Here is a 25,656-nt window from a genome sequence, read left to right as displayed (position 1 = left end):
TTTCATATGAATGGATTCAGGCAATGTGGCCTATTGGATCTGGCTTCCTTCACTTAGCGTGCTTTTCCAAGGTCCATCTATGTCATAGCATGTATCAGTACTTCATTCCTCTTTATGGCTGCATAGTATTTCATTGTATGGCTAGATCATGTTTTTGTTTAACTATTCATCAGTTGATCAGTCCAATCTTTCTGAAATCTTTACTACAAGATGAAATGAGTCATACAGTAGCATGGATGTGTGCAGGAGATAGTACATAGAAATTTCGGGCGGAGTGTCAGTGGTTGGGTACGTGGGCAATGCTGTTGTGTGGAGTGTACATAGAGGCCCTATTCACCCTCTGCTTGGATGCCAGATTTTACTTTCTTTCTCCTCCCTCTCCCTTTTTTTGTAACTAGATCGTGTTTTGTTGTTTTCTTTACCATTGTACAGGTTTTAGAAAATACAGCTGAATAAAATTAGAGTCCCACCCCCAAAAAACAATCACCGTTAATAACATTTCGATATCTTCTGATAATGATCCTGTTTAGGTATTTTACTTTTACCTAATTATGATCACATTGAATAGATAATTTTGTATGCTGCTGTTTTTTCATAAAATGTATTTATTTAACAAATGTTCAAATGCCTACAATATACTGGGGATTGTTCTGGATAACTCTGACGAGTGGGTAAGAAGTTCCGGTGGGGTATGGTTTGGGGGTCGTCAGCATATAGATGATATTTAAATCTGCAGGACTGTCTGAGACCTTCTGGGGGAAGTAGACAGAACTGAGAAGGGGCCCAGGACTGAGCCCTAGGCACCCGGCATGCGAAGGTCAAACAGAGAAGGTCGAGAGAGCAAGAGAGGATGGGCAACCAACTGAAGGCAGAGAGTCTAAAAGAGAAAGAGATTTGAAGGGCAGTGGGCCTTTCTGTCAAATGCTACCGAGCATCTGAGTGAGATGGGGACAGAGGGTCGGCCATTGAGTCTGGCCAGGGGGTGGGCAGCATGGGGCTCAGTGAAGTGGAGAGGACCACAGCCCCTTTGGAGTGTGCTGAGGAGCAAATGGGAGAATATTTTAACATATATCTGCATGTTTCATATATTCTTAAACATAATGTCATGGCAGAATAAGATGTCTAAAAGTGCATTTAACTTAACCACTTATTGTCTTCCTACTCTGTGACATTTACATTGTTTCCAATTTTTACTATCATTTAATACAAAGAAAGCCAAAGTAAACAGCTTTGTAAATTTTCCTCTCTGGTTTTAGCATTGTTCCCTTTGAATGGAGTCACAGAAAGGGGGGTACGGGCGCAAGAGCAGAGCATCTTTAAAGCTTGTGATTTCCCCTTGCTCAAATACTTTCCAGAAGGACTGAACAGTCTGCACTTCCTCCAGCAGCGTCTGCGGGGCCCAGCATCTTGACTGGACGTGTCAGCTGGGTCCTTCCAAAACAAGCCCCTCCTTTCCAAGTTTAGAAGTTCTTTCACCCTTGAATCAAGAATGGAATGGCAAGAACCAAATCGTGTTATGGAACAAAAACTAGACGCAGCTCGCTAAGTAATGTTACATAGAAATGCCCGTATGGAAATCGCCAATTGTATGGAGCCACAACTTACGTGTGATTCGGGTGTTCGTTATTAATCCCTTTCACTAAGGTCCTGGTGGAGCCAGGTATGGGTGAGGGAAATACTCAGCCATGAGCCTCCTCCTCCATGGCTGTGTTCCTATGCAGGCGTATAAATGTGATCAGTGCTAGAATTTAAGGAAGTTTGCCCTTTTCCAGTAAACACCCTGCCTATTCCCCATAGCAGCTGTCTGCTGATATCAGTGAATGACTTTTACCCTCCCCATGCATGCTTTGGGTACAGTTTTATAAACATTCCCAGCTTGTAGCAAAAAGAGAACAACTTCCAGGGTGATCATCATCTCAAAAATGTCCTCTCCTTCACATCCCCATTCCTCAAAATAAAACCCCCACTACTTCATGGTTACTTCCTGGCCATGTTGTGAATAGTTCCTCCCCAGCTGTGGCAGCTGGATACAGGGAGCTGACCCCGGCTGCCTTGCTGGGTTTGCTGTTTAACTGCTTCCTGCCCAGCACAGCAGCAGCTCACCCCGAATCAGCAGCAACCAGTAGGATAGCGCCTAGTGTGGCATCACCTCACCTAAGACTGGCAGTGCCCAGTGTGGCAGCGCCTTGGCGAGGGCTGGCGATGCCCAGCGTGGCAGCACTGCAGATTCTGGGGGAGGTGCTGGCTCTGCCGTAGCTCATCTCCAGTGATCAGTCCTGCTCCACTTGGGCTTGTTGCTGTTTGCTGGGCCTTGAATGGAAGAATGGAGTGTTGATTGTGTCAGTGGAGAATAGAGGTGATAGGAGATGTATGTGGACGTCTCCCTCCCTCCCTTTAACTGGGTCATTTTCTGGAGAGGTGCTGGGTCACCACAGATAAGCCCCCAAATGGAAGACCCAGCGTGACACCTAACAACTCAGCAGAGTGGTTGAGTGTTCGAGAACCCAGCAAATCTGAGTAAATTTCCATACTGTTATCGATTCTGTTACCTTGTGTGACTTGACTGTTTTGATTCTCATTTTTTTTCCTCATCTGCTTAAAACATAGAAGGATAATGTAGTACCAGCCTCATTAACACATTAACTACCACGTGAGTTGTATTTAACTCAATGCTAGTTTGAGCCTGGGGCCTCATGAAGCATATATAACTCACACATCTCTTCACCTTGGGAGCTGCAAGAACTATTTATCACGTTGCACATAACTCACACACAGAAAACAATAAGAAACAACAAATTTTTCATTAAATTAGAAAGGATCATTTTATTTTTGAAGTTTTTGTTCTATTTCCATAATAAAACACCATGGCCCCAAGGAAAAAAAAAAATTTTCTAGTATGGCAATCAATGTGTTAAATTCTTGCAAGAAACGGACACAATAATGTATATGCAGCATCTGCCATAGTGCCCACAGTGGCCCAGCACATGCTCAGTCGGGGTTAACATTAGCGTCATTCTGCCTCCCACCCCTGCTGTGGAATCTCCCTGACTTTCACTGCTCCAAGTTGATGGCTCCGACCTGATCTTCAACGCTTTTTCTTGCAGGGAGTTTTATGAAGAAGCATGGTCAGCCTGTTGTTTCCAAAACCTCGGGGTAAGTTCTGGGATGTCCAAGCCAGAGTAAGGGTTGAATTGGCTTTTCCTGCTGACTTGACCATGATAGGTCTAGGGCATAAGTCTTCTTGGGCCTCTGAGGTCATAACAACTGAAGGGTGGGAGCCTGGTGGGATGTGGTGCGTCGTTCACACAGCACCTGCTGACCTGGCAGCCTCTGTGGGGAGCCCCTATGGCCCAGCTGCTAAATGCTAGGACATGGGAGACGTGGCCAGAGTCTGCAGGGGACTCTAACAATCACGGCAATTGTCAGAACATTTAAATAAGCGGACTTGGGAGAGGCTAGCAACAGAAGCTGCTGTAACGGACAAGCCCCAAATTGCAGTGTCTCAACACAGGGAAAGTTCATTTCTTACGCAAGGGAAGTTCAGTTCAGATATTCGGATATAACAGGTGGAGAGCCTTCCATGTTATTTTTCAGGAACCCAAGCTGCTTCCATTTTGGAGCTTCATCATCTCCTGGGGCCTTGAGCCTCTGATCGACCTTCTGTGTCTCGCCAGCAGAGTAGGCAAGGGAGAGTGTGGAGAATCTCACAGGAGGTTTTTATGGGTCAGCCCAGGAAATAGTATTCAGCACTTCCATTCACAGTCTACTGGCCCAAACCCAGGCTGGTGGCCAGAGCTAAGCAGCATTCAGGTACACCCGATTGCAGGGAATTGTAAAGGAAGTCTGGCTGCACACCCAAGGGTTAGAGGAAATACGTTTTGGTGCCTCAGATTTTTCCAGAGAGGGCATGAGAAAGTATTCAAGACATAGAGTTGGAATGGCTACCCTCCGATCGTTTCTGACCCTAACTTAAGTGACTCAGGTAGGGTGGAGGGAAGAAAATAGAATTGCTGCATTGTCTGGGGCTGGATTATCTGATGGTTTCTTCCAGGGACAGATTTTCAGCCCCTGCAGTGGAGACCCGCCCTAGCATCTGGGGAGAGTGCCCACCAAAGTTCGCTACCAAGTTGGGCCGAGCAGTGGTCAAAGAAGGACAGATAGGACGATTCTCCTGCAAGATCACTGGCCGGCCCCAGCCACAGGTCACCTGGCTCAAGGTGAGATTTCTGTGTTTTCTGACTCTGACCCAGGCCTGGGGACCCTGAAGGTTCAGGGTTAGGCCCTTTGAATAGTAAGAGCCTGTCTTTCTAGTCAGTTCCTTCTGTTTCAACTGCAGGTGGTTCTCGAGGGTTCTCTGTGTGTTTGTTAAAAATGCTTATTTTTGCCCCTATCACACACTCTCCCTGTGTTACTCAGACCACAATGTTCCTGTAATCCTCACAGTCACAAAACAGCGTAAAACTTCTTAGTCAAGACAGACCTGACAATCTCAAGAGAGAGGAATATGAGTTTATGGTACTGAGTTTCAAGCCACAGCTCCCTGATTCATAAAGCATGTGGCACTGGACAAGTCACTGGATCTCTTGGAACCAGTGGCTCTTGGTTTCCTTATCTGGGAGGTAGAAATGATACCACCTACCTCAAATTATTGCCGGGAGGCTCCCTGTATAAGTGCCTTGTAAATCATTCAGGGCTGGGCAAAGTGAAGACAGAGGGGGAAGAGGTGGTGGTGGGGACACGGGGGGTGGGGAGTGGATGTCAAACAGGGCAGTGAGGAATAACAGGGCACAGGTGAGGTCAGAGCCAGGGAGGGTAGGTTGTTCAGAGAGGGAACTCCTGGAGGCAGAGAAAAACTGAAATGAGGAATAGGGGATTTCCTCCCTCAAACTCCGGCTCCTTTGAAACAGCTTCCGTGCACCTGCGCTAAGCTGGACAGAACACCACACCACACCACGTGCACGGGCCACAAGTCAGGGATGGTCTGAAGACGGCTCTCTGAGCACTCGTGTTGACAGAGCCTGGTGCAGAGGGCTCTGCTGCCCAGGCCCTGGTGTCTGTCCCAGCAGGATTGGCAGGAGGCAGGAGGACATTGCCAAAAGGTCAGCAGATCTCTGTGACCAAGCTACCCTATTGCCATCCACAGGGAAACATCCCATTGCAGCCGAGTGCCCGTGTGTCTATGTCTGAGAAGAATGGGGTGCAAGTTCTGGAAATCCATGGAGTCCACCAAGATGATGTGGGAGTGTACACGTGCCTGGTGGTGAACGGGTCAGGGAAGGCCTCCATGTCAGCTGAGCTTTCTATCCCAGGTATCAGCTGTGGGCGGGCTAGTGCAGCAGGGCCCTTTGAGTCTATACGTGGCACGCTACACGCCCATGCAGTCCCCCGGGCACGTCTTTAACAAGAAGAAAGGGGCTGGGGGCAGCACAGGCCCAGCCACAGGGGAAGATGCTGTGCACTGGGCTGCCACCTTTCCCTGTGTCTTCAGTCCCCTCCTCCCTCAGACTCCTTTTTGTATCTCTCATTGCCACCTGGAAGAGTGGGTGTTGCTAATGTCTTGCCATCACCCCAGATTTAACCTGCCTACAATTTACTCATCATCCATTCTGTCCTTGAAATCAGGTTCCCTCAACCTGACGCTGTCTTCCCAGGGTCCCCATGTTCATTCTCACCCAGACTGGACAGGGCAGCGTCCCCTTGGACCCCTCCCCCTTTCCTCCTTGACCCATCAACCCTGTCAGCCCTTCCTTGGAAATCTTTCTGAACATGTCTCCTCCTTACAGTCCCTTGGTCCCTCCAAGTCCAGCCTGGGGACGCAGAGGGCAGATGGGGAAGGGGCAGGAGCCTTGAGGGAGTCAAGGCTTGGGGCATCAGAAGGGAAGTGGCCTTCACGCCTTCCTCCTCCTTTCCCTTCTTTTCTCCTGAGCTTTTTGTCTCTGCATCTCCTTCCTTTCTCAGAAACTATTCCTCCTTGCTCTCGTTACTATTTTTGGCCCAGTCTGTGGGTTTTCCACAATCCACAGAAAGAAATTCATTTTATAGTATGTTACAGCCCAGAACATGTATACAGGCATAAACATACTGAACTGAAACAAGTGTCATGAAACAGTCCTGATCTGTCCCGTGCACGGCACGTGCTGCTGCTCTCTGTCCCACTTGACACTGTGGGCACTGGAAGTGCTCGCCCTGACCCAAGAACTGGACTCGCTCAGCCGCCGTTGCGTCAGGAGCTTCCGTCGGGTGTCCAGAGCAGTTACTTACCTGCTCTCCCTGTGCCTGCCCTGGCACTGGGTTAAAAACTGTTCCCTTCCGGTGGACTTAATGACAAAGTATGTTGCCTGGGATTCGTGTTAAAATACTCAAACAAAAGAAAACAAAAACGGACAAATTAGACTGGCAAAGTGTCGATAGTTCCTTAATCTTGGCACCGACTTCCAGGGTTTGTTCTACCCTTCTCTCTGTTGTATGTTTTGGAATTTTTTATGAAAATTTTTGAAAAATAACGTGGCAGGAAAAAAATATCTTGTATATTTTTTTCTTTGAAGACCTGAATAAAATTACACTTTCTCTATGCATTTTTAAAGCACATATTTGTCAAAAGTGAACACTTTGGTTTTGGGGGGTTTTTTTGTTTTTTTTTTTTTTAAGGCTACCAGCAAGTTACAATGTTTGGGTTTGAACTTTTCGGCAGATGTTTATTTTTGTTTGTCCCAGATTGTTTTCTGTTTCCTTCTGTTTAGTGAGCAGGAAAAGAGTCTACGTCCTCAGGGTATGGTAGCACCAGCCACTATTTAAGAGCAGAGGAAGGGCAGCATTTGCAGCTTTGACAGCATACGCCAGGGCTGGGAGGAATGTCCTCTGGGGCTGGGAGGAATTTGTCAAACCAACCGAAGATGTTCAGCACCAGGGAAGCTGGAAGGAGTGGGCAAGGCGGGACCACAGTGACAGGGAAATGCTTGGGAAGTGAAAACTTGGTGCGTAAAGTATTCCACTAACATTCTTTCCACTCTTCCCCCGTTTCCAGGTTTGGACAATGCCAGCAGGTATGTCCAGGCTTTGCGATTATTATGCTTTCCATCTTGAAATGCCCTGTAAGGAAAGAAGGATTGTTACCGAGAAATGCCCTCGGTTTTCAAGTCCTTGTACAGGGAGTGAGAACTGGCTGTTTGGAGGATGTTGTTTTATTTCGAGTGTTTTGTTTTGTCCTCCTATTGTAATATGCCATATGGGCTCTATATCACCTTACTATTGGCGCTGAGATTCTCAAAAACTCAGTGCCACCAACTTTCTCAGTATCCGTGCAGTACCTTCACCAGTGAGCCGTCGTTAGGGAGGGCGCTCTGCCCGGAGAAGGCCACCTCGCGCATTCCAGACCAAAATCCAGCCGCTCATCCAGCCCGGTTCCGCCGGAGCCTCCTTCGCTGCCAGCGCTAGATGTGGAGCCTGCCGGGCAGAGCAGACAGCCCAGCGCAGACAAGGGCTTTAAACGGGGTCGCGAATACATGGTTACAAACTGTGATGTGTCCGTGAAGAAGAATAACAGAAAGATGCTGATTTAGAATAGAGGCCCGGGAAGCCCTTTCTAGAAACTCGCTATCTGGGCTCAGCCTGGTGAAGAGCAATACTGGCTGGCGAAGAAAGGCTCAGGGAGAGCGTTCCCCACACAGGGGAGAGCGTGGGAAAACCTCGGGGTGAGAGGCGGCGTGTGGGGACCCAGAAGGACACCTGTGTGGCCACAGCCTGGTGTCTCCAGGTCAGGAGCAGTGGAGCCGGCATCCAGCAGGCTGTCCTGGGAAGCTCAGTTTACTCTTACATAGTGGAAAAGTTGTTGGAAAGCCCTTGAGCTTGAAACGACACGATTCGACTTATGTTTCTAAAAGATCGACTGCGGTAGCTGCGTAGAAAGTGGATCAGCGAGGGCGGAGTGGGCAGGGGACAGCAGCGGGGGTGTGAACTGGGAGGGCACCAGTGGAGAAGAGAAGTGGAGGTGAAAGGGGGCCCGGGTGGGGCGTGGGGCACGGAAGTGTCGACAACGGCTGCCGCGCTCTGGCTTAGGAAACTGAGCAAACAGCAAAGAAAGAATTTTGCTCTTACTAATTTTTGGGCTTTTGTGATCCCTGGAATCTGTGCTTGTGATGAGTAATGTCTGTGAGTAACCAGATGGTCATTCTATTCCTCCTTCTCCCCTCTCCACCCCCAAACAGGTCGTGTGTGAGAGGAGCAAAGGCCGCCAGTTCAGACATCAAGAGGGAGGTGACCAATGGAATCTCAAAGGCGTCGAAACCAGACAGCCTGGAGATTGCAGCCGGAAGTAAGAACTGCTCCAGCCCCCAGAGGGCTGGCTCCCCGGCCCAGGCCACAAACAGCCAGCCTCAGCCCCTGCGGGAGTCCACCCTGGAGCAGTGTGGGAACCCGCCCGGAAGGGTCCTGCAGGCTCCCGTCCTCCGGAAGACTTCCAGCACCATCACCCTGCAGGCCGCGAGAGTGCAGCCGGAAGCGAGGGCGCCAGTCTTGGGGGCCCTGTCTCCTTCCGGAGAAGAGAGGAAGAGGCCAACTGCTCCCCATCCAGCCGCCCTCCCCTCTAGGCAGTCTGGCCTGGGAAGCCAGGAAGTTGTGGGCAAGGCTGCTACCAAGAAAATCCCCATGGAGAGCCAGAGGGATTTAACATTTCCCAAATTTGTGAGCAAGCCTCAAAGCCAGGAAGTCAGGGAAGATCAAACGGTCAAGTTCAGATGTGAGGGTGAGTAGAGTTAATTAAGTCACTGGTTCCCAATGTGTCACCCCCTGGTGGCCACTCCTTTCCTTCAGCACATAGCTGGTTGCACCCCTATATCCACCTGTCCCCTTGGACTAGGGTCCCCAGGAAACCAACTTATAAGGGTCTTCTCCGAAGTCTAGAAATTTCCTTTGTTCTGGAGAGACACCCAGCAGTGGCCCAGTGTTCACTGTGGAATAGAGCATTGGGCCTGTGCCCTAACCTTACCACCCTAGAAGGAACAAAACCCTCATCACCACCAGCATCAAAAAACAAACCCCAGGCTGTCTTCTTCTCCTTCCTCCCCTTTCCTGGCTTTGCCCAGCCTGGACACCTAGCCCCTCACCCTGTGTTCCTCTTCCCAGGGACCCCGACGCTGCCTAAGGCTGTGTAGGCCTGTGGAGTGCAGCGCGAGGGGCGAGGAAGCACTCAGGAGGGAGGGCAGCCCCACACCAGACTGAGCTCTGTGCTCCGGTGCAGGCCCTCCCCTCCCCCACCACCCACCACTACACTGTGCTCTCAGGGGCTCACGTTCTTCACCTGGCCCTGCAGTTTCAGGGATCCCAAAGCCTGAAGTGGCCTGGTTCCTGGAAGGCACCCTGGTGAGGAGACAAAAAGGCACCGTTGAGGTTTATGAAGATGCAGGATCCCACTACCTGTGCCTGCTGAGAGCCCGGGCCAGGGACAGCGGGAAATACAGCTGCACGGCTTCCAACATCCAAGGCCAGGTGTCCTGTAGCTGGACCCTCCTCGTGGAAAGTGAGTAAATTCCGTGGAAAGTGAGTAAATTCCTCCAGGTCACCCTGGATTCTCTGTGGGAAGACCATTCATGGGTGCTTCATATACTGCAGACAGCTCATCCCCTACAGCCCCCCATATACGACCCGGCAGAAATATCATCCCCACCCACACACCAAGGCCAAATACACTGCTCCAGGCCAGTGATTCTTACTCAGGAGTTCACAGCAGAATCACGTCCAAACAAACATGCCCAGGCCCCACTCCCAGCCCAGCCGAGAGCTACCTTTTTAAATCCCTCAGCTGCTCGAGCAGCCATGACTCATTTTCGTAACCATGGAGAACCAAGCGTTCACTAAACATACAGGTTTAGAGTAACGTGAGATGATGTGGGATCCCACATCTTTTATGTTTATTGTAATATCTGTTTATGAAAGTAATGCCTGTTCATTGTGGGGAATTTAAACTATATAATCTTATGACTCAGAAATAAATATTTTAATGTTTTTAAAATAAAATCAGAGTACTGTTTTGTATACTGCTTTCTATCCTAATTTTCTCATGTAATATAAACATCTTTACTATTTAATATTCTTTGAAAGCATAATTTTTAATGACCATAAAATATTGCATTGGATAGGTGTTATCTAATTGAGGTGTGCTCTTATTTGTTCAGTATTTAAATTGTTTCCATTTTTCACTATTATAACAAAACTGTGATAAATATTCTTGTGCCTGTCTCTCTTTAAAAGATTTCCCCCTCTAAATGCATATATGGACCCTAGACCCATGTCATACCCTTGAGAAACCTATTAAATAATACCACAAGGATAGACTTAGCAAATTGCAGGCTGTTGGAAACTCTATGGGACAAATAACCTTCACCCATTTTTTTCGAAACATAAATTGTAAGCAAAAAAAGGAAGGGAGAAACAACCTATAGGAAGCTTAGACTAAAAGGTACATAAGCAACATCAATAGTTGCAAGATACAGCCCTTGCGTGGATCCCAACTGAGGTAATTTTAGAAAAATTGTTTTAAGAACATCAGGAAAGTTTGGACATTGACAAGGTAGTTGATGTAAAGGAATTTGTGCTATTTTAACATGCGATGGTGGTCTTATGGTTTTTTTTTTAAGTTCATCTATTTTAGAGATATGAAGTGAGTTATTGACTAGTGAAATGTGATTTCTGTTATTTGCCTTAGAAATAATTCATGTTTGGAGGGATCGGCAGGGGTATTAATAAATATGGAGATACCTTAAAGAGATACAAGTAGAACTACCATTTGACCCAGCAATCCCATTACTGGGCATCTACCCAAAAGAGCAAAAGTGGCTCTATAAAAAAGACACCTGCACTCGAATGTTCATAACAGCACAATTCACAATTGCAAAGATGTGGAAACAACCCAAGTGTCCGTCAATACATGAGTGGATTAATAAACTGTGGTATAGGTATACCATGGAGTACTATTCAGCTTTAAGAAACAATGGTGATATAGCACCTCTTGTATACTCCCGGATACAGCTGGAACGCATTCTACTAAGTGAGGTATCCCAAGAATGGAAAAACAAGCACCACATGTACTCACCATCAAACTGGTATTAGCTGATCAACATCTAAGTGCACATATAAGAATAACATCTATTGGATGTTGGGCAAGGGGAGAGGGGAGGGGGGAAGGAGGGGACGGGCATATGCACAAACAATGAGTATGATGCGCACCCCCGGGGGAATGGACACACTTGAAGCTTGGACTTGGGGGGGAGGGAGGGTAAGGGCATCATACGTAACCTAATCATCTGTACCCCTATAACATGCTGAAATAAAAAAAACAATGACATCAGTATAAATGAAAGTTGAGAGATAGGTGCATAGGGATTCACTACCCTGCTTTCTTTTCTCTACTTTTCATATGTTTGAAATTTTCCATAGTAAATATTTCCAAAAATAATCATTTAGTGGTTTATCCTTACAGTAAAATGCAATGCAGCATTCTATAGACTCTCATGAAACAAGTCCAAAATACTCCAGTAATGGAAAAGCACAAAGTACAGGCTGCGTGCTATTACAGGGGCGATATGTTTTTGTAAAAAGAAGAAAATAACTATGTATATACATGCAAAAAGATGCTTGTGTGTGCATAAAACATTTCTGGAAGGGCACACAAGTTGCCTCTGAGAGGAGAAATTGGGGATCCTTGGGCAGGAGTAGAAAGGGGATCTTACCATTCACTGTATACTGTTGATACCCTTCTTAGCTAGGATTTTTACTATGTTCGTGAATTCCTTTGCAAGGAACGTTATCCATTCCATTGGGAGGTGGGAGTGCCCATAGGCAGAGTTCACGGGTCCAGGAGCTGGAGCCTCATCATCCAGGCCAGGGCTCTGTGTCTGGGCAGGGGACGCACATGGCATCAGGTCCACCAAAGGTTGATGGTGTACCCAGAGAGCCTAGTTGCTCCTATGACATCCTTTTCTGTGAATTTACCTAAGTCTTGTAGAAGACTAATTTTAGCCCGTTTGCATCTTGGGGCAGTTCATCTCAGGGTAACTGCTTGTCTTACTTTGTTTTGTGTGACAGCTTCATTGAGATATAATTCCACATAACATAAAAGCTACCCTTTTGACATGTATAATTCAGTGATTTTTAATATATTCACAGATGTGTGGCCATCACCACTATCAAATTTTATAACATTTCCATCACCCCTCCCACAAAACAATCTACCCATTAGTAGTCACTCCCCATTCTCCCAACCCCTGATAATCACTAATCCTCTTTCTGTCTCTATGGATTTTCCTTTTCTGAACATTTCAGATAAATGGAATCACACAATGTGTGGTCTCCTGTGTCTGGCTTATTTCTCTTAGCACAATATTGTCAAGGTTCATCTATTTTGTAGCCAGTATCAGTTCTTCATTCATCTTTATGGCTGAATACTGTTCCATTGTGTGGATATAGCATATTTTGTTTATCCATTCATAAGTTGAAAGATATTTGGTTGTTTTCTGCTTTTATTAATAGCTATCTTGAGGAGTATTGCTATGAATACTTCTGTATTTTTTTTTTACTACCTGTTTTCAATTTTAAGGGTTTACACCTATGAGTGGAATTGTTGGGTCACGTGGTAATTCTGTGTCTAACCTTTTGAGGAACTGACAAATTCTTCTAGTGGCTGCACCGTTTTACATTCCACCAGCAACGTGCAGGTGTCCCAGTTTCTCCACATCCCCACCAACACTGCTTATTTTCTATTTTCTAATTGTAGTGGTCCACAGGCATCTCATTTTGATTTTGATTTGCATTTCCCTGATGACTAATGATGTTGAGCATCATTTTATATGCTTATTGGCCATTTGTATAACTGCTTTGAAGAAATACCTATTCAAATACTTTGCCTATTTTTAATTGGGTCATTTGCTTTTTTTAATTGCTGAGCTATAAGACTTCTTTATATATTGTGGATAAAAGTCCTTTATTAGACATATGATTTACGATAATTTTCCCCCATTCCATGAAGTCTGGATAATTTGTCATGTGTAGCCACTGAAGTCCCTGCTTAGTTAGCTTAATGATCAGCTAATTGATTGGGTAGAGGTTTCCTTAAATGCTTTGAACCAGTAGTCTCCCAGCCTTTGCTGAGGGGCTGTGTGTGTTGGGGCATGTTTTCAATGCTCTGACTGCCAGTTTACAACTCTGCCTTAGCCTGTACTTCCTGCTTGCGCTGAGCCTCCAGGTCAGCCAGAGGTGAGACAGCAGGGCCTTCTCAGGTCTTCCCTGAGTATGTCCACAGCCCTGCACGTGCATGTCGCCCTCTAGGTTCCCAGGAATATGTCAGAGCTTTTCCAAGCCCTGGACATCCCATTCCCCAGGTTTTCCTTTTAAGTTTTTTGTCAGGCTCTTGTTAGACCCAAATGATTTTGCTGCCTTGAGTAGCTGTGATGTTGAACAATTACCACTGACCATGTTTTACAAACACCCTGGCTGTTCGCATAGAGCAAGCTCTGAGTTAAGTCACATAAAGACAAGCCTGAAAATGGAGCTATGGAAGGAGCTGCCATACAGGCCAAATAGTGCCAGTTCTCTTGGGGATGGGGTTGTTCAGGAGCTCTGAACCCACCCTGCCCACTGCTAGGCAGCTGGTCTTCACAGGTGCCATAGTTGCTGTTGGTTCTCAAAGCTACCCCAGAGCTGGACAAGGAGGATGGGAATAAATGCCACAAAGCTGGCTGTTGTTACCAAGATTCAGCTGAGTGGCTTTTTTTTTCTGGTGGGGAGAGGTTGTTGTTTGTTTTTAAATGAATGCTCCTGAGAATGTTGCAACCTTTGGTTACTTTCCAGAATTCTGAAAAAGTTGATTTTGATTCTTTTTGCCAGTATTTTTTTGGGGGGAGGAGGAGTAGCTTTTCAGAGGTCTTTACTCTGCCATTCCAGAAGTGCTCCTCGACTCCCTGTCTCCTTGAAGACACCAGCTGTTCTAAAACTTCTCTAGCCTCCAAAAGTCCCCGCTCATCCTTGGCACACAACTTTACCAAGAAGCAGGTTATCTGACGCATGCTCTTTTAGCTCTTCCTGCAGACCCTCCTCTCTCTTGTATACGGTCACTGCAGAAGAGCTGTCTGTCTCCCTTCCCAAGACTTCTCTTTCTGTCCCCTCCCGTCTCCACAAGGATCTGATCTAATAATGATTTGCTCTCCCACCATTTCTTCAAGCTCTTATCAAGAGGCCTCTTCTCTCCCTACCAGCTATGCTGCATGAAAAAGTAAAGAAAATCTTCCTTCCACCTGATGGTCTCTCAAGCTCCCAGTTCATCCCTCCACTCTTTCACCCCCAAACTGTACTTGCTGCACATATAGTCTCTGTGCACAGCTTCCATTTGATAATAACAGCTAACACCCATAGAGAATGTTCTATGTGCCAGGCTTTGTGCTAAATGCTCTACTTGCATTATTTCATTTAGTCATCCCAACAATCTTATGAGAAAATTATATTTACACCCATTTTCCAGACGAGAATTCTGAGTTGTAGTAAGGTTAAGTAGACTCATCCAAGTTCACGTGTCTTGTAAAAGAGAACTTACTTCTAAGCCAAGTTTGCTGGCACAAAAGCCCATGTTGTTCTCAATGACTCCCAAAGGCATTTCTCTAATGAGGGAATTTGACGCTGGCCGGGAAACCGGTGGGGATGGTGCCTCCCTACACCCGTCTGGGTGGTTTGTCCACCCCTCCCTCTGGGCCAGGCCTGTCCCAATGCACGTGATTCTGTCCTGTAGCTCCGCTCCCACCGCTACCCTCCCCTGGGCCTAGAGGAGAAAATGTGGCTGTAGAGTGAGAGAGCTGGTGGAAGACCTGGCTTCACCATTAGGCTCCGCTCTGGGAAATTATTAACCTCATCTGTAAAGTTAGCTCAAGATAACAACCTCATGGCATTGTCACAATCACACCTAGAAAAGTCACGTAGTAGGTCCTCAAATATTATCAGTTTTCTTACCTATGAATGCCTGCAATATAATATGCCTTTCCCCTCATGTCTGTATTGGATAGGCTCTCTTGTGACATAACTTCTAATCACCAGAGCCAGTTACCTTTCCTCATCTATAGTCACTTTGACACTTCTGCAGCATGTTCTGGTTGTTGTAGAAGAGATTATCTACCCCTATTGCTCTTAATTAAGGTCCCCAAACTGTAAAATGGTCCCCAGTTCACTAATGTAGGAGGCTTTTGGAAAGTTCCGCTCAGTGGTTCTCAGCTAGAATGTGGATTAGATTCATGAGGGCGCGTTGTTAATGCATATCCCCAGGCCCCCAGCAGGTCTGAACTCTTGACCTAGGTTGGGCCTAAAACTATACTTAGAAAACTGGAACGCATGTGAGTCCTTTGTCATTTGATTCAGATCTGGAATTAGAAAAAATAATTATAATAATTTAAAATTGAAACATCCTCACCTGTGGGCCTGTGCATTGTACAAGTAAAAAGATATTCACAAGACTGTAATCACTGATGGGAGTTCATGTTAAAGAAGAGAAGGGACAGTAGAGAGTAGAGCAGGACCACCAAGGCAGGAAGAAGGAGCTCTTGGGATGCCCCAGGAGGTGCCTGAGTCCCGGAGGAGCGAGGGCAGGCCCAGGTGCAGAGCACTCCAGGGCCTAGGGTGCTTTGTGACTGTGAAAAAGCCCCTGCCAGTTACCCTGCTTTGGGCTCCAGGGCTCCACGGCACGAGGCTGCCTGCTTCCTACGTGTAAAGAGAGAGAAGGCAAAGCCAGGCTGCTGGGAAGCCCTGGTGCCCAGGACAGTAAGGTGTCTGCCTGTGAGGCTGGGCGTGACTGCAGCCAGTCACCAGAGCAGGCAAGCTGTGATCTGAGATGGCCTGTCTGTCCTTTTCCCTCACAGGGCTGGCCGTGATGGAGGTGGCCCCCTCATTCTCCAGTGTCCTGAAGGACTGTACTGTCATCGAGGGCCAGGATTTTGTGCTGCAGTGCTCCGTGCAGGGCACCCCAGTGCCCCGAATCACTTGGCTGCTCAATGGTGAGTCACACTCGGCCCAGCCCTCTGCTCCAGTCCCCTAAGCAAGTTCCTCCTCCTTTCTGAGCCTTGAGTTCTTCATCTGCACTACGGGAATAACACCACCTACCTTGCAGGGTGGCAATAGTGAAATTAAATTAGATCATTTATATAAAGTGGTTCATGAGGTCCCTGACAGGTGCACAAGCAATTTAATTTCTTTTCATACAGTAATGAGACTTATAATAGGCCCTCAATTAATATTTGTTGAGACAATGAATGAACAATCAATTAACGAACTAATGAACTACGCCAAAGTTGCTAGAGGGGTCTCACCTTTTATTTAGTGGCAGGTGGTTCTAGGGTTCATAGACTAGTAATTCTTTTTAATGTTATAGACCTATCAAGACATGCCAACTCTTTTTTCTTAGTCAAGTAAGGTCCTTCGAAAAAATTAATTTCCATATATTTTCACACCCTCCCCCACTTTTTTTAAAGGCTAGTCAAGTGAAGCAGCAGGAGAAGGAACAAAGGAATCTATAACTGGTTGTGATCAATTCGTAGTAAACACCACTGCACTCGGACCAGCCTCACTCTTCTCTTTTTAAAAAGGCATTTAAATTTCACAAGTGTAGGGCAACTCTGATTTTCGGACTGAGAACAGTCCATTAGGTCCATTAAGTTGGTGAAATTGAGCAGGGCCGACCTTGGGGATCCACAGGGAGGGGGAAAGAGCTCGTGCTGAAAGTCGGGAGACACAGGCGCTCGTCCTTCTGCACGGGAGTGGTCAGATGACCTTGGACACTTCACCTGTCTGGCTGCTGTTGTCTTTATTGATGAGGAGATGGGCTGAAACAGAAGGTTTGGGGCTCAGCAGCTCCCACGTCTGATAGAACAGGCTACCGCAGAGGGCAGTGGCGCCCATCGCTCTCGCACCCTTCGTCCCCAGTGGTGTCTGCATCACGGATGGACCGCCTGTGAGCCTCCCTCATTGGTGTAGCTTGCTCAGGCTTTGCCAGAACCTATCTGGAATGAGTGCGAGGAGGTGCCACGTAGTCCTATGTGGAGTCCCCTTGGGTGGCTAAGTGCGAATGGAGGTCCGCCTTCCCTCCATTCCTCATCTGAAGACAGAACTCCTGCTGGATCCTGCGACTGACTGCGAGAAGGCAGCCCCCGTGCGGCTGGAACAGAATATGGGCATGAGGACTAAGAGTGGATCTGAGTGAGAGAGTTTCACTTCTGTCCAGCTCAACTGTCAACAAGCATTTTCTACAAAGGCCAGGTAGTAAATATTTTCAGCTTTTTGGGCTGCGCAGTCTCTCTAACGACTACTCAGCTCCACTGATGCAGTATTTATACTACAGCCATAGACAAGACGTAAATGAATGAGTGTGGCTGTCTTGCAATAAAACTTTATTTATGGACACTGAAATGTGAATTTCACATTATTTTTACATGTTATGAAATATTCTTTTTTTTCCCAACCACTTAAAATACGTCAAAATTATTCTTAGCTCGCAGGCCGTACAGAAATAGGTTGCAGGTTGGATTTGCCCACAAGTGGTACTTTGCTCACCTGCAGTTTACGCCTCTCAGGACTGTGCATTCTTGGTGACTCTTGGAGTTTCCTCATCCTTCCACTAGAGGGCGATTGTGCTCAAGTTGGGTTTCCTTGGCCACTAACTCTGGTCCACCCAGTCTCCCTCGGAGCTGGGAGAGCTCCGTGTTTCCCACTTCTGATGTGCCCTGAGCCAACGGCCCTTGCTGGGGCCTCCATCCCATCCCACGTTTGTGGGGCCAAAATAAGTTATGCTCCAGTAAAATGAGAGCTCTCAAAAAGCTTGTCAGCACATATTTGGACAGCGGCGGTGCATTGGCAGCAGTCAGGGAGTATAATGGTTTTCTCAAGGACGAGAGATTTTGGGGGTGTCATTGTCATAAAAAATAAGAACAAAGAGCGGTGTTTAATCCTCTCAGTGGCAGGATCCTGGCCCCTGCCATTTCCAGCTCTCAGCCCACTTTTATGAAGTGCAATAGGCTGGGAAGACTCTTCCCTCCGGCGGGACGGCATGCTTGGCGGTCTCTTTGCCAAGCTGTCATGGAGACATGAAGTGTTACGCTCAGAAGAAAACATTACATCGCAGAGAGAGGACTTCTTTCTGTACTTTCTCCTTCCCCCACTGCCCACCCTCGATTCTATGAAGTGCAAACCAGGATCCTGAGGCCGTGCAAGGGAAGAAACTGACAGTTGCTTCCTATATGGCGAATGGACACATTCCTGCTCTATGGCCAGAATCTGCAGTAATGAGATTTTCCCCCCTGGAAATGAAAGGTCACATCCTGGAATGATAAAATCCCAGGAACATGTAGCATTAAGGCAACCACTGAAGCTCGTAGCATGCCCTCCTGTCTCCATGCAGGACTTTATGGGACCTGAATAAAGGGCTTCTCATGAAGGGGACTCTGAGGAGAAGCGGCCAGAGTGATTTGTAGTTCCCCATGTTTATCTTTTCTGTGAACCCTAAAATACACCTGATTGCACAGGAGAAATACAATGAACTGCAACATTAGGTCGTGGATGCAGAATTGCTTTTTGATAAATATCTACAGTGGGAACTAGAATCAATGTTTCTGGAGACATCTGAAAGGAGCTGGGAGCCTCGTATTCAGACTGGGCAAGGTCTGTTCTGCCTGAGGCTGGCCTATGGGCCAGATGGCCCTGGAAGGTTCTTTCCAGGCTCAGAATTCCATGAATTTGAAAATGTGAATTTATAGACTATTTAACATAGAATGCCCCAAACTGTGTCCCTTTCACCCCTGTGTTCTAAACTCCTCCAGAATCTCCTCCCCTGTCCTGGCCCCATCTTGCTCCTCTACCCCACACACTTACTGCCTTCCTTCGTCTCCTTTCCAGCCCATGGGCCTCTGTCCAGCTGGCTGGGGATGGACCGACATGTCAGTAGCCCTCAGTGGATCTGAGCCAGCATGACAAGCGCCGGCGTCATGACAGCAGCAGCCCTGCTGAGGAAGGGCTCCCGTGCCACCGCCGGGTGCTCCTGGCTGAGCCTCCCTGTGCTTCCTCCGCAGGGCAGCCCATCCAGTACGCTCGCTCCACCTGTGAGGCCGGTGTGGCGGAGCTCCACATCCAGGACGCCCTGCCGGAGGACGATGGCACCTACACCTGTCTGGCTGAGAATGCCCTGGGGCAGGTGTCCTGCAGTGCCCGGGTCACCGTCCATGGTAGGAGACTCTGGTCACCTTGCTAGAAGCACGTTTCCTGTGGGATCTGCTTTGGAGGAAGGGCGCTTTTGCAGGAACGCTATTACTGGCTGAAATCCAGGGACCCGAAGGGCACGTGACACTGCCCCACACCGTTACCGGCGGGCAGTTGCCGTAACAGAGGGGAGGCTGCTGAAACCTCTTAGGGACAGAGGAGAGGGCCCTCAAAAAGCACCTGAAGGCTGGCAGGTGGAGGAGGTGGCCCCCAGGAGTTCACAGTGACAAGTGTCTGCTGTAAGAGTGGTCAGATCCCACCCCCTAAGCCCCCCTCCCCCAGGGCTATGGGAAGATGCAGGGGACAGAGGCAAGGGCTCCCCTGGCTCCAGGACCTCCTGGGCTGGTAGCAAGAAAACCTCATGTGCTGCAAGAGGACTTAGGAGGAGTATTCACATATTCCCTTAGCAGTTAGGGCCTCACGGATGACCCCTTTCCTTCTGTGGGACACTGGGTAACAGTGTGAGTATCGAGGCTTCCAGAGGGTCATGGGTTGTCCCCTCTCCCTTCTGCCCCTCCTTCTCCCCACCACCCCAGGCTTGTTTTTATACATCACCAGCCTGGTGTCCAGTAATCTGATTATCATGGTCATACATTGATCAGCCAAGCACTTAGTCTCGGGGGAGCCACAGACTCAAGACAGATCTGTCTGGGCTGTGGCATCGGCGGGCATGGTGACAGTTCCCGGAGAGGTGCTTCTTGGGTGCAGGGTTTTTAGGTAAGCCTCATTCCCATCCTTACCCTGGGCTGCGGCCCCAGCTCCTGTGTGTGACGGGGTCCTCTGGGTGCTGGGACGGGGTGCAATGTGTCTGCTTTCCCCATCAGACTAGCAGGAGACCACACCTCCTCTTTCTTTGTCCCACAGGCCTCAGGCCTCTCGGGAGAGTCTCCCTGTACTATGAGGAGCCACCTTCTGGGAGGCTGCAGGAGATGGATTCACTGAAAGGAACAGGGAAAAAACATTTGCTGCTTATTGTGTTAGATACTCTCCCCTCACCTCATTGAGACCTCAACAGCCCGGGATGGGGGTGCTGTCCCTACTTTACACAGAAGGGTCTAGAAATCTCGAGAAGTTAACGTACCATGTATAAGCACACCAGGCTGGTCAACAGAGCTGGCCTTTTGAACCCAAGTCCTGTGACTTTCAAGTCCATGCTCATTCCTACATCCTGCCCTTTCTCAGGGTGCTTGTCCCCAGCCCAAAGTGGGGGGCTGGCCACTGTGAGCTGGGCAGTGTCCGTCCCTCAGGGATAGAGGATGGCACTAATGGAGGGTGCGGCCAATGCTGGCCCCATGCAGCCCTCTGGCGGGAGTGAGCACGCTCTCTGGGCGTGGCGTGGTGAACTGGTCTACCCCTGCCTTCCAGGGAGCCCTCCACACTCAGGTTAGAGCCCGGCTCTGGCCCCCGGGCATTTGCCAGCGTTTACACACTTACCCCATTTACCCTCATAGTTCTAGCTTCATGGCTCACTGGGGGAGAGGAGGGTGTCAAGAAATTGTGATAATGAGACTTCAGTGGAAACCAGAGCTGCTCAGAGCCTCATCTCCTAGGGCCGGGGGACAGGTCTCCCCTTCTCAGCAGGGAGCTCTTCTTAGGGGTCAGTGTGGCCTGCCCCAAAGTCTAGTGAGGGGCAGAGAGAGTGAGAATGGCACACAATGGGCTGCATATCCCAGCCTTCCATTTTCTAAGACTCCATCCCCCCAGCCAAGAGCCCAGCTAATCCAGTGCCTGTCCCGGCTGCCTGTGTTTAGATTGGATTAGAGTGACCCAGCTGAGCTAACAGTCCCCCAGAGGTGGGGGTCCCTGACGAAGGACTAAGAACTCTTTGGCGCCATTCTCCTCACTCCCTGGCCTGTGGGGGGTGGGGCCATCCAAGTGGGTTTTAAAGCGGACACAGAGGTCCCAGGCAAAACCTCTGCCGGGGCGGTTCGGATCTGCTGTAAGAACAGGCCTCGGCCTGCAGGAGCGAGAACCCCCTCCCAGCGTGGGGCTTTGCTGGCCTGGGAAGCCAGACAGAGGCTCAGATACCATAAATGGTGAACGAGGCTGAGAGACGCAGCCACGCGCTTGGGCCGGCATTCGGGCTGTCTCAGCACAGGATTGGGGCAGGGCGAGCCTGGCACGGCGACACCCCTGGCACCGTGCCCCCAGGCACTCAGGAGGCGCAAGCCCGCTTCCTGCACCATCCTCAGCGGTGGAGTTTTTCTTACTTTATTGGCAGCTCCTTTGGCTCTGGGTCCTCTGGGGGCAGCCTGGGGGTGGGGAGGTGATTGCGGCCGAGCTGGGAGCTGCTGGTTCCCTCCGCACTGACTGTCATTCCGGCCCCTCCCTCAGCCGCCCAGGCAGGCCTCCCCTTCTGCTACCCTCGGTGTGCACCGCAGAGCGGAGCGGGGATGTGGGCGACTGCCTGGGTGTGAGTCCTGCTCCGCCACCCACGAGCCCTGCAACCCGGGCGCCACCTTCCTCTTGTGTGAAATGGGGGTACTGTGGTCACCTCACAGTGCTGTGAGGACTAAGTGAGTGAATACATGCCACCTCAGAACATGGGAGGTGCTCAATAAGGATGTGCCGTTATTATGAGGATCGTCCAGCAGAACCTGCCTTTAAACAAGATAAAATGGTTTATAACTCCAGGCCTGAGGAGTGCTTTCGCCAAGGGATCAGCTTTGTTTGTTTGGCAAGGGTAAGAGAGAACCTGAGAATCCCAGAAAGGAGGTGTTGGGCCAGATACCTGCAGCCACAGACTTGCGCACCTGTTCCACGGGCTCTGGCCACGAGATGGCGCCATTCAGCAGCGCATCTCCGTTCCCTGGTCTTTTCTGGGGGAGCTGTTTCTGGGGCAGCTCTGCTAGAGGCAAGCTCAGTCTGAGAGTTCAGCAGATACCATGCTGAAGGCCAGATGTGGGGACGCTTTCTCACCTCCTTCACCTCTTGCCAAGGTTTTGCAGTCGTCGAGAGCGCTGGCCCAGCACTCTGACTCGATTTCTGTGGCCACTCTAACATGCCTTCTCCACCTCCCCTCCTCTGTGTCCCTCTTCTCCCAAAAGCCTGACTAATGCCCGTAATCTCCTCTGGAAAGCCTACCCTAGTTGCCCCAGAATGAGTTCTCTTAACACCCCATTACTTCCCCTATTGCACGTATTTATCAATCAGTCTTTACTGAACACCTATATTTATTTGTGCCAGGCATTGTTCTGGGGAAACTGCAGAAGCAGGATGGACAAGGGTCCCGTCTTCATGGTGTCTCCATTCCGATGGGGATGTGGGCAAGAATCAACACCTGGTTACCTGGTTCAGTTTCAAATGCTGACAAGTGCCATTAAGAAATTAAGCAGGGGCCAGGTGTGGTGGCTCATGCCTGTAATCCCAACACTTTGGGAGGCTGAGGAGGCAGAATTGCTTGAGGACAAGAGTTTGAGACCAGCCTGGGCAATGTAGCAAGACCCTGTCTCTACAAAAAAAAATTTTTTTTAGTTAGCTGGTTATGGTGGCATGTACCTGTAGTCCCAGCTACTTGGGAGGCTGAGGCAGGAGGATCACTTGAGCCTGGGAGTTCAAGGCTACAGTGAGCTATAATTGCACCACTGTACTCTAGCCTGGGTGACAGAGTAAGACCCTGTCTTCAAAAAAAAAAAGAAAGGAAAAGAAACAGGTATGGGAATAGAGAAGGGCAGACTCTTTAACTGTTGTAACAAAGAGAGCCTCAGAGACTTCAATGAACTGGGGAAAGGGTCTCCAGGCAGGCAGCACAGCAAGTGCAAAGGCCCTGTGGTGGGGAATGAGGTTGGCCTATTCTAGGAACAGCAAGACAGCCACTGTGGCTGGTACAAAGTGAACAGGTGGCAGAGTGACAGAACATGAGTTCAGAGAGAGGGTATGTCATACAGGGCCTGTCAGGGTAAGGAAAAAGCATTTTATTCCGTGAAAATTTACTCTGATTTTACTCTTATTGCTTAATTGTCTTCTCCTCCAGACTGTAAGCTCCCTGCAGGGAGGGACCATGTCTTCCTCCTGTGTGTAGAACAGGGCCTGCCATGGGAGCACGTGTTCAGTGAGTGAGTGAGAGAGCAACCTGAGGTAGCTGGAGCTCCCTACCCCCACCCAGTGCAGAGAGGCAGTCCCTCATCTTCCTCACTTGTCTGGGGCTCAGTGCTCATTAGATTGTGCCAAAATCCACAAATTACCTTTTAGGAGTCCCTCAACAAACATTCCTTCTGTCCTCCTCACAAGCTAGGGGGAAAAATCCTCAATCGTTAACCAGGCAATGACAGTCTTCCCTCCTGACTGAGGATGGAGCCTAAAGAATGATTAATCCAATTCCTGCCGAGCCCAGAAGATTTAAGATAGAGCGAACAGTTCACTGTGTCTGGACTGGCAGTCGGGGGCGGGTGGACTTCTGTGGGCCAGAGCATTTTGAATTTATGTCCTTCCGGAGTATCTTTGTCAAGGCTAAAACTCTCAAGTGACTAGATTTATGTATAGCCTGCTAATTGTGCTCCATTTTGACGCAGTTTCTCAGCCTAACGGTTTGTTTATTTAACTGAAGGCCTGCTGGGCCTGTTAGAGACACCGAAGGACATAGAATGTGTAAGTTAAAAAGAAAAAAGCTGATCTCCAGAGTGAAAAATCAAATTTAACAAGCATATTTATTAGAGTATTTGCTTTGATGCCGAGCGCCTAAAGAAGGCACGGGCACCAGTGCAGCCAGCCATTTGCTTGGCAGCGAAAGCATCCGCAGAGGCAGTTTGCTTTCCGATTGGTACCAGGCGCTCTGTGGGGCATTCTGAGCCACCGCCTCCTCTCCACCCAACTTATACACAGGGACTCTGCATGCTGCACTATCGGTCCAGTTGGCATAAGGTATGACCCTGCCCTCCATGAGTTTAAAAACACTGACAACTTTTTAAATACTTATGTTGACTAAAGAGAAATTTGTTGAAGGAGAATAAATATTGGTTTTAACTTGTTTTTTTTTTTAATATATGTTAAGAACCTTAGTCCATCCAAAATATCTGTCCACAAGTTTTAAACTAAGAAGGCAAGCAATTGACTAAATGTTAAATCAATTTATAGCCAATATTTTAGTTCCATGTAGGTTGAATGCGGAATTAGATTTGTGTACCTTGTGGGTTCTTCATGTTGTAGAAAAACTTCTGAGTGTGTATGTGTACATTTGTGCCCCTACCATAGAACTTGAGCCTCGTTCTACTAATTGGACAGTTATAGAGATTTATAACGGTAGAACAACCTACATAGCTTCCACAACCTGTAGAAGATCATGTCCACCACTTACTTGCTTGGAGCCCTCGGTCAAGAATGCCATCTCGAATCGCAGCATTGTGTTCCTAGTGGCCAAATGTGACCCATGTGATGACAGCGTGATGGAGAGTGTGGTTTCCAGGCTCTCGCTGCGAGGGAACATTGGGTGGTTTGGATGCCGTACCTTCATGTTTAGAGTTTGATTATAACTTCTAAGACAGCGAGAAGGCTGTGGTTGCAATGATCCCTGCTTCCCACCTAGCAACCCTGTCATTACTGGGCAGAGATCCTTTCTGGGTTGTCTTACGTCATTGTTCCTTTCGTTCTTTTCCTCACACACTTCTCTTCCCATTTGCTTCTTAGATGCTGGAGAAATCAGTGGGAGGAAGGCCGGCCAAAAGAGGGATGCCTATGGGGAAGAATCCTTTTTTATGCCACAAAAGTAGCCATTTTTCTGACTCTCCAAGTGGGTTCTGTTTGGTTAGGAGACAGACTTGTGTTGAAACGGAAGTCAGATACCTCCTTGGGGATTTACAGCTTGTATAAACACCCTGGAAATGGGCAGGGGCTGGGTTGCACTTCAGCTGGGAGAAAGTAACCCTCCTTTGACGAGTCCTCTAGTGTTAATGATCCCGGAATTTCGGGAAGGGAGAAGGCTGGTTTGTGATCCCTGGACCATGCTGGATTTTGAGCTCCAAATAAAGGAATAGGAGAGGACTATGCTTCCAGAACTCCCCGCATTTGGTGATTTATTGAATTTCCACAGTGTAACAGGGTTTGGGGTGAATCAGATTTGCTGTTAGAATGGTATTTTGCATTGTAATAACTAAGGAAAATAGTTCATGCTCAAAGCTTAAAGAAAATCTTCAGTAGGTCCAAGATAAAGGCAAATGTGTGTTAAATGTAAATTTGGATCCATAAACATGGGGCTTCGGAAAGCAGCAAGTTGACCAGCAAAAGTTGGCAGGTAGAAAAAAACACTTTTAAGGAGAAATTCAGAATTGAGTTGTTTTTCCTGCTAAACTCATGGAAAGAAAAGGAAGGGCTGCAAAAGGAAGAACAAGGAGAATTATTATAGTGTAGATGGAGACGCTGAGATCATGGCCAGCCCCTGGGACAAAAGTC

The 25,656-nt window shown here is 48.3% G+C and overlaps 1 protein-coding gene across 1 annotated transcript in view; it reads left to right on the top strand.

Annotated features, from left to right (window-relative positions):
* Nucleotides 1-25,656, top strand: part of MYLK (myosin light chain kinase) — a 191,528-nt gene that overhangs the window by 61,974 nt on the left and 103,898 nt on the right. The window contains exons 4-11 of the mRNA XM_012639620.1: nt 3,105-3,153; nt 4,052-4,217; nt 5,144-5,309; nt 7,025-7,043; nt 8,205-8,740; nt 9,308-9,514; nt 15,888-16,022; nt 19,086-19,238. Coding sequence (XP_012495074.1) covers nt 3,105-3,153; nt 4,052-4,217; nt 5,144-5,309; nt 7,025-7,043; nt 8,205-8,740; nt 9,308-9,514; nt 15,888-16,022; nt 19,086-19,238 — 1,431 coding nt within the window. The remainder of the gene's footprint in view (nt 1-3,104; nt 3,154-4,051; nt 4,218-5,143; nt 5,310-7,024; nt 7,044-8,204; nt 8,741-9,307; nt 9,515-15,887; nt 16,023-19,085; nt 19,239-25,656) is intronic.

The sequence above is a fragment of the Propithecus coquereli genome, unplaced genomic scaffold (genome assembly GCF_000956105.1).
Source record: "Propithecus coquereli isolate 6110/MARCELLA unplaced genomic scaffold, Pcoq_1.0 Scaffold10, whole genome shotgun sequence".
NCBI classification, from domain to species: domain Eukaryota; kingdom Metazoa; phylum Chordata; class Mammalia; order Primates; family Indriidae; genus Propithecus; species Propithecus coquereli.
The sequence above is the reverse complement of the archived record's forward strand: the minus strand, read 5'-3'. Positions and strand labels throughout refer to the sequence as shown.